At 53.5% G+C, this 12,312-nt stretch overlaps 2 protein-coding genes across 2 annotated transcripts in view; one reads left to right on the top strand and one right to left on the bottom strand.

Moving 5' to 3' along the window:
- The window catches only part of CDH23 (cadherin related 23), a gene marked incomplete at both ends in the record, with an annotated part of 119,411 nt that overhangs the window by 67,373 nt on the left and 39,726 nt on the right, over positions 1 to 12,312 (top strand). Inside the window, 4 exon segments of the mRNA XM_010162174.1 lie at positions 664 to 777; positions 1,901 to 2,049; positions 11,129 to 11,189; positions 11,565 to 11,713. Of these exon segments, the coding sequence (XP_010160476.1) occupies positions 664 to 777; positions 1,901 to 2,049; positions 11,129 to 11,189; positions 11,565 to 11,713 (473 nt within the window).
- On the bottom strand, positions 4,258 to 4,674 carry CUNH10orf105 (chromosome unknown C10orf105 homolog). Its single transcript, XM_029083536.1, has one exon. It carries the CDS (start codon positions 4,672 to 4,674, stop codon positions 4,258 to 4,260), a length of 417 nt encoding a protein of 138 aa, XP_028939369.1.

Here is a 12,312-nt window from a genome sequence, read left to right as displayed (position 1 = left end):
GTGGGTGTGGGTGGGCCGGGAGGAGTCAGGTGGGCAGCGATGCTGCCTGGGCAGTGCCTGGCTCACACTGCAGCTGCAGCATGTGCAGTGGGAGGCTGGGGAACCCCCTGGCCATGCTTTGACTTGCAAAGTGCACGTGCAGCACTTAGCCCTCAGAAAATGGGCAAAAATAGTGTGTGTCACCAGAGAGTTATTTTTCTCACGATAGCAGCTTTGTGCTTTATCTCCCAGCCTCTCTGGCCTCCCCCGCAAAAGAAAAGGTGTGTGTTGTCCCACAGGTACCTCAGGCCACATGCAAAGTTACCCCAGTTCGCTTCCGAAGTGTTCAGGAAATGATCTGGCTCTCATATGATTCAGCTTTTCCTACCACCATTGCTCCTTTACTGTGCTGCGAGGCAGGCAGGGCGTGTGGTGTGGCAGAGAGAAGGCACTCTGCCCGCTTTTGCTGCAGAGAAGCTCTGTCTGGAACAAGAAACAGGCTCATCCTACAAAGCTTGCCTTGCTCACAGCGTGTGGAATGCAGCCATTCAGGAGAGCAGGCTGAGCACTTGTGATTTCCACGGCCAGGCTGACCCTGTGCCTGGTCTGCAGCGTCCCTTGGAGCGTGGGCTTTGCTCCCTGCATCCAGACAATGGGTAACCTGGTCCTTGTCCTTTGCTGCAGGTGGGAATCAGGATGGCAAATTCAGTGTCGGCTTCAGGGATGGGGTGGTCAGGACAGTTGTGAGTCTGGACAGGGAGACCGTGGCATCGTACACACTGATCCTGGAGGCCATCGGTAAGGATTTCCCACCGTTCCCACGGGACTGCTGCCACATGGGGTGGCTGTGCATGTGTCGAGCTGCCTTGGAAACACAGCAGAGAGACAGCAACCTTTGAGGTGCTCTAATAAACCAGAGCCTGTGTTTGGTTTTAGCATTTCACAACCCATGTGCATTAATATATCCCAGTTCCACCATGGCTTTTGCAGACAGTAAATTCACCCCTCAGGCTCATCCAGCCGCAAGGCTTTCCCTTTACCTCAGGGAAGGCAAGAGCCCCTGTTCTGGAGAGGCTCCGTGCTGTCCAGGGAAGACCTCCACCCAGAAATGCCAGTGCCATAGCATCGTTCCTCTAATGCCATGCCAGCCCTTGGCTTAGTGGCTGATGATTAATCCAGAGCCACCTGGCATGGGCAGAGGGCCTGCATGCCAAACACATCTTGGCCACCATCTCTAGAGCTTCATAATGATGTGCCTGTTTACAGGAGACTTGGATGTCCCTTTTTAAAGGAGAAATAAGTGGCCTGGTCAGAAATCTCGAGGGCACAGCATTGCAGGTGCCATGGGTTCTGCAGCAGGGATGCTGTACCACTGGACACGCAGCACTGGATCCCAAGTGCCAAAGGGCCCATTCTGCCCCTCGGATGGGTATCAGACTGCCTTTGTTTTCCCGGTCACCAGATCCCGCAGGCTCTGTTTGGGTGGATTTAGTGCTCACTTGCATCAGACGTTGGAGAAAACAACCCCAGTTTGTACTCCCCATTCCCTCATTCTTTGTGGCAATAGCAAGAGCTGTGCTGCCATGTCCTTATCTACTGAACATCAACACATCCTGGGGCTTTTTGGCTGTGGGCTGAGCTGAGTCTACAGAAAACTCACCAAGGCTTTTGCTTTTTGTCAGGGCCAACTGGACCCTCACCACCCCCCTGCAGCAGCCGAGGTGCAGACTGGCCCCAGAGGTGCTGCAGTGCAGACCCCTGCCCACCTTCACCCCCCAAATCCCTGGCCCCCAGAAAGGATGGAACATTTTTGTTTAGAAATTTTAGTCCTGTTATTTTCAGCAGCTGAGGGCTGAGCACTACTTGTGCAAGAAGGAGATGGAGGTGACTGAAACTCCCCTCACCTTTCTCTCCCGTACAGACAACGGCCCCACCGGGAACCGGCGCACTGGGACTGCCACCGTGTACGTCACCGTCCTGGACATCAATGACAACCGACCCATCTTCCTTCAGAGCAGTTACGAAGTCAGCGTCCCCGAGGACATCCCGGCCGCCAGCAGCATAGTGCAGGCAGGAGGCTGGCTCTCACCAGGTCCCTGGGTGGGCAAAGGGGGTCCCCTACTCTGGGCCCTGGCACTGCCGCTCTGAGCTGCTGGAAGCCCAGGGAGGACATTTTCTCTCCTTGTCAGTGGTCTGTTCCTCCAGGCCAGTGCAAGATGTGTTCTTGCTTGTATGCTCCCCTGCTCCTTTGCTGACCCGAGCCGTGAGCACTGGGGAGAAGACAGCAAAGCACAGGAGAACAAGAGGGAATTCAGCCCATTTCTGCAAGGGGTGAGAGGAGCAAACCCAAGCCCTGTGTGGGTGAGGGCCCTTTTCCTGGCTGCATCACTTTCTCCCTCCTCCCAGCGGAGAAGGGACTGAGAATGGAGATCTGAAGGTGGGGGGAGAAGAGTGCATGCTCTGAGAGCAGGGAGAAAAGGAGGGAAAAAGCGTTTGGGCTTTGCTTTCATTTCTGTTCCTCTTTGAGGGAGCGGTGGGCAGAGCTGAATGGCTCAGTGAGCACAGAATGAATGCAGGCATTCACTCAGCCTCCGAGGGCTTCCAGCATCCCTTCCAACCCAGGGCTCTTCTAGAGCGGGCACCAAAGGCTCTTTGCAGAGGGCCCTGGGAAGGCTCCTCCTGCCTTTAACACCACTCCAGGCATTCAGGGAAAGGGGCAGCTTTGTCCCTGGCTCTTGTGTGCAGAGTGAGTCACCGGGAGAGAAGAAAAGAGCCTTTTGCCTCTTGCAACCAACGTTTGCTGGGAGCCATGTGTTGTGCTCGGGGTGGCCGGTCCCCAAGCACGAACCCTGTGGCTCTTGGTCACCTGTTGTGCCGTGACACGGTGTATGTGGTGCCCGTAGCACCATGCCTGTCTCTGGGGTCAGGCATCTCCCTGGCATTCTAGCTGGGAATGGAGTGTGCAGGGAGCTGCATGGGTGGAGAGGAGCCTTGCTGTGGGACTCCCAAAACTGAGCTGTTTTCACAAATTGAAAGACTGGGAATGGAGGAAACCTAAGTCTGACATCCAAATCCCTTTTCTCAGAGCATGTTTCCCAAAAGAGGGGGATGCCCTCGGCAGTCTGTGGCAAAGGAGAGGCATGTTTTGGGGGAAGTTGGTTTTCCATAGAAGAAAATCAGAGAGAAGTGGAAATGGGCAATCAGCGGGGTTCAGTTTAATTTACACCTTTAGTGTGAACCATTGTATGGAATGTCTCCTCCTTCAAATACATCCCCATGTTCCTGTGGCAACAAGATTGTTTATAAAGGTTTCCCCGTCTGCTTCTGCAAAAGCCAGGCAGCGTGGGGCCGGAGGAGAGGGGGAATGTCCCAGGACCTGATGCAGAGGGTCAGAAACTATGTCAGAAACCCCAGAGATGGGGTTCGGTGCTCACCACGGCTCCTTGACAGGTACAGAGTCTTCACCCAAAGGGATGAACTTGATAGCTGAATGTAGTGTGAGCTGCAGACCTGGAAGAATTAAACCACTTTTTCTTTTTCCTACTGATTCCTTTAAGCACGTTAGCTTACCTGCTGGCTGTTGCCCCCTTTCCCAGCAGAAATATGCCGCTCAGCTCAGCACGGTGCCTTTCCAAGCTGGCAGTGACTGCAAGCCTCAAAAGGCCTCTTTAATGCATTTACAGGCGTGTTTACCTACTCCCACCACTTGTTTATGGAAGCAGGTTTCCAGCAGACAGCTGTAGCATGCATCCTTCCAAGCATCAAGCTCATCAACCCATGGCATATTGCAAGGGGACAGAGACCAGGAAGCAGGAGAGGGGCTTGAGGCTTCCTCCACCTGCTCAGGAGCACATCTCTGGGGGGCAGTCTCAGCTGAGGATTGCTTTCTGTGGAGCATGTTTGCTCCAGAATATCTCTCTTCAAGGCAGCCAAGTTGTTCTGCTCTTGCCCAGGCTGTTTGTCCAGGTGCCTTGCAACTTGCACAATGTTTTCCAAAAGAAATTAAGCAGCAGTATTTTTTTTAGACTGCCTGGTGATAGCTGCATATGGATGTAGTTTGGATGGCTCTGCCTTTCCTGCCAGGAAACAGTAATGTGGAAAGCATTTGGGAACCTGAAATAGCAAAATCTCCTGTTGCCTGCCTGGAAATGGGCTGCTTAAAAGGGCTCTGCCAGGATGCCCAGGATACCAGGGGCTGCTTGAGGTGGGAACTGAGCCTGAACCAAAAGCTTAGGAAAGAATAGTGGTGTGGGGTGAGTTAGTTCCCGCAGAGCAGAATCACATTTTGGTGCACTCCATGATATCCCAGTCCTGGCTGGCTGGGAGGTTCCTGGGGCAGGCGAGCTGGCTCGGGGACACCAGCCAACTCCTTCTGAAAGTGTTGATGGAGCGGCGCAGGGAACCAAGCCGCTTCCAGAGCCTCAGCTGGGGCTCGCTGGCATCTGCCGGGTGATGGGGCATACACTCATGGGGCCCAGAGTGGGACTGGTCCAGAGCCAATGGCTTGCAGAGGGTTACAAAGATGAGGAAGGTTGCCAGGAGGAGGAAGATGCAGACCAGGGCAATGATGATGGGCAGTGGGTCTCCCCTCTCGGGGGATGCGGTAATGAGTGGGACCAGCTCAGTGGTTGAAACCAGCAGCCCAAGGAGAGGTGAGGTAGGAGATGTCATGTTGGCAGCGTCCCCTGTGCTCATCTTCCCTGCAGTGCACAAGATAACACAGAGTAGCAACACAGGTAATTACCACCTAGAAGCTGGACAGAAAGCCACCCTCTATCCAACCTTGGCTTGCTTTGATGTCCAAAGTCCTCCCAGACATGTTTTCTGTGGCACAGGGTGACAGGAGTCTGTCTGCTTTGCCAGGAGGCAAAGCACAAAGCTGGGATTTGTATCTGCAAAGTACTGCCCTGAACAAGTGCAAAACCATCTGGCAAAAAAATCTAGCACGGGTACAGGCAGTCCCACGGCCCCAGTGATGACACCTGTACGGAACACGCACATGTTGCATGAAGCTTTTCTGGGACTGATACATAACCGTACACCAGAGAAGGTCCAAAATTCATTTTTCTCTATTGCCCAGAAATGTGATTTTGCTGAATTGACTGTCATTTGGAGTTTTTAAATTATTCCCTCTCTCCTGAAGAAAATGACTAACTGGTTGAGCCTCTGCCCAGGAACTACCTCCCCATCGAGCTGCATTATTGCATTAGCATTGCTTCTTTCTTTTTTTTTTTTTTTTTTTTTTTCTTTCAGGGGCAAAGTCTAACGCCCTCACTCTGCTTGTGCTGAAAGTCCTCTTGGGTTAGGTGTTTTGCTGACCTGGTTTCAGGTTCAGACATGTCACAGGTTTCTCAGCCAGATCTGCAAACAGTGATGCAAACCAGCTTCCCAAAGCCTCGTCAGTAGGAGCTCTTACCAAACACCTGATGGCCACTGTCTTCTCCTTTTCCCACTGGGTCAGTTCCCCTCCAAGTCACATCCCCAGAGCAGTTTGCACCCATCATTGTGCTCCCATGCACCCTCCTGCACTGACTTTCCTACAGAGAGGTGGGAGTGAGAAGAGTGATGGAGAGCTGTTAGACTGGTCCATGGCTGGGCAGCCTGATGGCAAGTACAGGTTTGTTGGTCTGTTCAACCAAGGAACAAGTGATAGGACAAGAGAAAATGGCCTCAAGTTGCACCAAGGGCAGTTTAGATTGGATATAAAGAAGGATTTCTTTCCTGAAAGGGTTCTCAGGCATTGGAAGGGGTTGCCCAGGGCAGTGGTGGAGTCCCCATCCCTGGAGGGATTGGAGTCATGTAGACATAGTGCTGAGGGACATGGGTTAGTCGGGGCCTTGTCAGTGTGAGGTTCATGATTGGACTTGATGATCTTAAAGGTCTTTTCCAATCCAGGCAATTCTGGGATTCGGTGACTTGGATTGAGACAATTTAAAATTAAGAGTTTATGAGGGAAAAGACAGGCCTGCAGGGACTGCAAGGTCTCTGGGTCTGCTCTTGCAGCCACTATCCCAAAGCCATGCAAGTTTGTGTAGGCAACAGGCAGATATTCACTGGTAAAACATTCAAAAAAGGGGAGAGAAGACATCAGTGATGTGTCTTTGATCACTAATTGGAAACTATGAGACACCCTGGCATAGAGGAGCCCAGTGGAAAGTGAGATGCTGCATCAGACAAGTATCGCTCACCGTCCGAATTACGCAGGTGGAAATAACCTTAATTGAACACTCCAAGGGCCACAAGGCCAAGCATTCAGAGATTGAGGAGTCCTTGAACTCAGGTTGTCTGTGCCGCAGCCATACCCTCTGTGTGCTTAGGCAGCTGAGCTCCCAGCTCTGGTTTGCTGGGACCCTGCCTGATCCTGGTGGAGACAGATCACTCATGCAAGCTCTGCTATCTCCTCTCCCTGTGGTGTGTGGAGCCCATCCCCACAACCTGCTGTGAGGTGAAATTATTCATTTCTTAAGGGCTTTCTCTATAGCTCTCACCACTCCGGACCCAAGTGCTTGCAAGTATGAATACGTGTGTTTGCAGGAGACCTGTGCGCTGCTGTTGGTATCCCCTCACAGGAAATGAGCTGAGACATGGAGGGAGTAAGGTCACAGGTTTATTTCCAATTTATTTCTGGAATACTTGGCATTGCCTGGGCTTGAACATCCAAAGCTGTGATGCCGGCAGCCTCAGGGCAGGGTCTATATTGGCCTGGTCAGAGCTCAGAGGCTCTGGGGAGATGTGGCCACTTCCAGGGTCAGAGCCAGGTCTGAGCTCAGAAAATGGGAAACACACAAGCCAATGGATCAACATCTGGGAACACCTTAACTTGGGTGAATCCCTGTGCATATTGCCAGCAGGCTCAGGGGCCAAAGCTCTCATCCCCTGCCCCAAAGTGGTCTTTTCACCCCTCTTCACCTCAAAAACATTTCTTTATCCTGCAGCCTCTCCTTGCCTGGCTCAGCCCCTTCCCCTTCAGCTCTGGGATCGGATCAGCCCTTGGCAGACACAGCCATCCCAAGGACCCTTCTCCATGGGCAGGCAGCATCCCAAGGACTCTGCTCATGGGCAGGCTGCTGCCCACTGCCCAGAGCATGGAAAGCAATGGGCGGGGCTGCAGCTGAGCACACACACCAAAGGCAGCCTGAATCAAGGTTACCACAGCTACCTTCATTCTGGCATTTACTGACCACACATGGATTGGCTCGATGACCTTATATTGTTCATTAAGAGTGAGCTGGGAAATGTGGGTAATTTCTTTGAGTTGTTTTTTGCTCTGTTGGTGGTGGCTGTAGGGTTTTTCTTTTAGAGCCAGCTGACTGTGTCCCCTAGAAACCTGTCAGGAGGGCTCACAATGATGTTTTCCCAGGCTTTTCCAGCCATGCTCTCTTCTCCTCTCACTTCCCATCCATCTCTCCGCAGGCACAGCTTGGCTGGCAGAGCTGGGGGGTTCAGGAAAGGTCCAGGCTGCCCCTCACCTGATCTCTAAGCCCTTCCAGAAATAGAACTACTGAAAATCTGGGAAATCTTTGCAGAGTATAGATGAGCGGTGACTTTTTTTTAGGGCTGATAAGTTTTCAGTGTATTAACATGGACAAAAGGGATTCCCCCCCACCTCCTGCCTGAGACAGAACTACAGTGGGTTTAGCAGAATTTCAGCAAAAAGCCACCAGCACTGGGAACAAGGTAGCTGAGGATCAGAGAGGAAGAAGAGAAATTGCAAAAAGCAGAATGCTCCTGAGGAAGGTGGAAAGGAAGAAGCAATTACTCTTGTGCATGAGCAGAAGAGAGCATTATTCTGCCCAGCACCGGGCACTGCCTGCCTGGCCAGCCGCAGCTGGTTGGTTTGGCAGAAGGTTTTTCCACAAGCTCTCTCTCCTTTTTCTCAAACTCCTGCAAAGAAAAGGCTGTTTCCAGGCACTTCTGTGCCTGTGACACAGCTTGGATGAAAAGCAGCCCTCTTTTCCCCTCCCCATCTTGCTTAGCAATGCTTTCCTGGAGCTCCCCAGTTTTTCCCAAGGCACTAAGTCTTTCTCCTCTCCTGCAGGAGCAGATAATGCTGGAGGGTCCCAAACCCCCAGCTTACGCACCTGGCTAGCTGGGCACCGAAAGCCAAGGGCTGAAAGCCACACTGTACCCCAGCACCCTCACTGTTAACCATCAGTGCTGCATCTGCAGGACTTTCCCCTGTCCTGTCACCAGGACAGACAAAGCAACGTGATGGGGATGGGAGGAGGGATCCCTGACTTCAAACTCACCCCAAATTCCACATCTCTCCTCCCCACCCCATTTGCAGCCCTTTCCCCGGGTGGCTGCAGCTCTGTAGCCAGGGATGGTGACATGTCCCTGGCTTGTCTCGCTCGCCCCTCGGGGTCAGCTTTTGGGTTTGCCGCGGGGGTTTGGGCTCCCTACCTCTCAGCAGCTGGCCAAGCTCCGGCTTTGCGTCCTGCACGCCTGCCTTGCTGCCTCTCCCACCGTGCGCTGCTGGCTGCCAGCCCCCTCCTCCCATTTGGAGGACAAGGGAGGGTGGGAGAGAGATGGCAGCCAGGCTAGGGACAGCCTGAGCATGCAAAGCCAAGGGCGCCCCAAGCCCTCTGGCAGGATTTGCCAGCACAACAATGCCGAGGGGCTGTGCCCTACTGGGGCAAGAGGTCAAGCCCCGCAGGACGTGTTTTCCCAGGCTTTGGTTGAATGGTACGGTCATGGGCTGAGCCCCTTGTGCTACAGAGGGGGTGGTGGGCTGCCCTCCACACTCCTGCTCCCCCTTTTCCCAGCAAATCTGTGCCAAGCCGCCTGCTTTATTCTCATCTTTTTATCCCCTCTCCTTCTTCCTCCCCTTCTGACCTCTTCCCAGGGGCTGGGGGTGTTTGAGGTGGCCTGGCAAAGGCTGGCTCTGCCGGCAGCCCTCTTGCTCTCACAGGGGGATAAAGCAGGCTGGAGGCACCCAGCGCTCAGCTGCACAAGGTGACCTGCACCTGAAGCAGAAAGCTTTTCTCCCACCACTTGCACTCAAATGCAATCGTTTTCCCAAGTTTGGGACAGTCTAGCAAAGTACCACATGTCCTCTGAGACTGCAGTGGGTCAAACCAGCAGCAGCCGAGGTTTTTCCTGGCAGCAGGCTGTGCCAGGGCAGTGGCAGGAGCACACCTTGGTTTAATGCAAATTACTTTTTTCTTTTTTTTTAATAAAGAAATAATTTTTTTTTTAATAAAACCCAAATACCTGGGCTGACCCATTTCACCTGGTTTCTGTGCTGGAGGTGCCTGCAGCCAATGCTTGGGTGAGCTGGGAAAAGCATGGCTAAAGAAGGTGTTCGCAGCCTGCAGTTTGCTGCTCACACGCAGTGCTCATCATGTTCCAAACCCTCCCTTTTGCTCACCTTAAAATCTATTTTCCTGTGCACAGCAGGGCAGGGAATGGCACAAAAAGCTGCAAAGGTTTGTCTGCCATCCCTTAGGCTTCCCTCCCACTGCTGCTGCCCTGGCACTGTGTTTTGGCTGATGGGATGGTTTTTCCCAGGAGGGACCCAGTTCACTTGGCAGATTGGTCTCGACATGCCAAGGCGACTGGTCTGCCTGGGCATCACTCACCTGCTGGTGTGAGGTCCATCCATCACCCAGGAGAGCAGACAGCCCAGCTTCTGCCCCCAGGGTGGAAGAGCTGGTGAGGATGCAATGGCAGCATTCAGAGGGAGGGCTCTCTGCTGCGAAAGGAAGGTGCTGGGTCCATGGTGAAACACGGAGCATGTCCAGCTGTAAGCAAGGTGTGAACTGGTCTGGGACAGAGGAAAATGGTGTGCATGGCACAGGGGTGGCAAATCCAGATCGTTTGGAAGTGCGGGGTCAGCATTTTCTTAAGATTTCTGCTGCTGTGGGCTGACTTGGTAGAAGGGAAGAAGAGCAGTTCCAGGCATCTCAAAACTGCATTTCAGAAGAGCATCTCTGCCTCCTGCAAGTGTTGTGTGGGGCTGTGGGTGAAAGCTTTACAGCTGAGCCCCTGTAAATGGCCTCACTGTTCCCGTTTGCAGCAACCCCTCCTCTTTTCAGTGCACGTCTGGGCACAAACCCCCATCTGCCTGGGAAAGGAAAACTCTGGGCAATATTTGTAGGCAGAAGATGTGGCAGAAGATGCCTTCCCAGGGGAAGCAGGTGGAGAATAAACGCCAAGACATTCCCCATGTCCTCACCCTGGTGATTTGCGAGTGGCCAGTGCTGTGGTCGTGGTTTGGATGCTCTGTGGCAAGTGGTTTCTGCAGAGGGGAGATGCAGCGGCTCGATGCCAGCCAGGGAGGAAGCCCAGGGCTGGTGGCCCCTCACTGGGTCCTGCTTCCCAGCTGCTGGGGCCGGCGAGCTGCTGGCTGGGCTTTGTGAGGAAAGCACTGCAGTGTTGTTCAGAGACACCAGAGGGGACCCGTGTCTTTGGTTTCCCAGGGCGGATGGCTTATTGAGGATGTGCATGGACCGTGTGGAGCATCCCAGCTGAGGGGTGCTCCCACCCACTGCTTGGGGTCTTGCAAGAACCCAGACCAGTGTCTAGACCACCAGCATGCACTAGGCTGGTTGTGTTCATGTTTCTTTTGGTATTTTGTGTGTGTACTGCTGCTTGGGTGACTTGGCAATAGCTTGCAGTGAAAGGGTAAATGTGAGCAACTCTCAGAGCCAATAGACCCAGGTGCAGGTTCGTCTGCTGGCCAAGAGGTGGGTCATTCCTTTACCACGGCACATGATAGACCCTGATGCCATGAGCTGCGTGCCCACCAGGCGTGGGAGCAGCTCTCCTTGCCCAACCTGGGCCAGCTCTGCAGGCAGGAAGGCTCCATCCCTGGTGGTGTCTCCACCAGGGCAAGCATGGGTGTGCAGGGCAGGACCGATGGAGGCATCTCCACCAGCGCACTGACCCACGGGCTTCATGGCATGGTCCTCAGGCTCAGGTCTCATCCTGAGCCTATCCTACAGCTAACCTGGCAGCTGAGGGCTCCCGAGTCTGCTATCCCTGCTGTCTGGTGATGAGGGGAGGACAACTGAATTTGCTTTGTGGTTGGTAAGATCCCTGGCTCAGATGGAGGAGCAGGATGTCCAGTCTCAGGCAGGGTGGGAAGGACTCATTATGGTCTGAAATCTCTGCCTCTCACTTTCACTGCTTTTCTTTTCTCATGAAGGTGAAAGCCACAGATGCAGACGAAGGTGTTAACGGGAGAGTGTGGTACAGAATCGTCAAGGGTAAGTCCAGGTGTCCCTTCCTGCAACAATGTGTTTGCCCCAGGCTCTGGCCAGCAGCATGCACAGCCTTGTGCTTTCCATCCTTTTGCACTTTGTAGCCCACAGAGGCATCTTCCCCACCCCTGAGCAAAACTTCAGCATGAGGGTTAATTGCTGGGGGACGGTTTGTTGTGGATGGATATCTAGATGCTATAGCTCCTGGCTTGACCAGGGCCAAACCCTCCTGAGCTGATTCTGATGTAGCTGAAGGTGATGGGGGCTTGGGTTTTTCTCAGTAATCTGCCTCCAAGGCAGCCTCCCAAGGAGGGCTTGGCATGTCACCAGGACTGATGCAGTGGTGATGGGCAGCATCCATCTGGCTTCTCACTCCACCAGGAAATGAGCACAACAACTTCCGCATCAATCCCAGCACCGGGCTGGTGATGCGAGGTGTGAGGCACCTGGATAGGGAGCAAAACTCCTCGCACGTCCTGGAGGTGGAGGCCTACAACACGGAGCAGGGACCCATGAGGAGCTCCGTGCGGGTAAGGACCTCATAGTTGCTGAGAGGGGGGCAGCAGGGCTGGGAGGCAGAGGAGTGCATGGAAAGTATTTGGGGTGCATCATCAGAGGGCAGTCATTTCCAGCCCTTGGAGGCATGCAGGAAGTTTGAGAGATCTAGCATGGAAATGCTGACAGAAAGTCTCCAGGGGCTGCCCATGGGTGGAGAGGAGCTCATTGAGAGGTTTTTTTCAATTGTTTTGGGGGATTTTTTTGTCTTTTTTCCTGTGACATTTTGGTGTGATGAGGCTGCTAAGTTGTGTGGCAGTCAATGCTGGAGGGAGTCCTGCTCTCACAGTGAGATGTGGCTCTTCAGGTGGAAGAGCTGAGCCTCAGCCTGTTGGAAACTGTGTCTCCTGGCCAGACATCTATTTAACAAACCAGGACCCAGTGGCAATAATCTTTAGCAGTGATGCACCAGCTTCCCATGGTTCCCACAGACCCAGCCCCCTGGTTGCATCTATTTTTAAACCCACTGGTGGGGTGGACTCTGGCTGAGTGTGACGTGCCAGCAGCACCAGCAGCAAGCAGAAAAGCAGGAGGAGAAAGGATGTTCCCTGGGGAAAGAGCAGCTCGACCTGCT

The sequence above is a fragment of the Antrostomus carolinensis genome, unplaced genomic scaffold (assembly GCF_000700745.2).
Source record: "Antrostomus carolinensis isolate BGI_N321 unplaced genomic scaffold, ASM70074v2 scaffold9082, whole genome shotgun sequence".
NCBI lineage: Eukaryota > Metazoa > Chordata > Aves > Caprimulgiformes > Caprimulgidae > Antrostomus > Antrostomus carolinensis.
The sequence above is the reverse complement of the archived record's forward strand: the minus strand, read 5'-3'. Positions and strand labels throughout refer to the sequence as shown.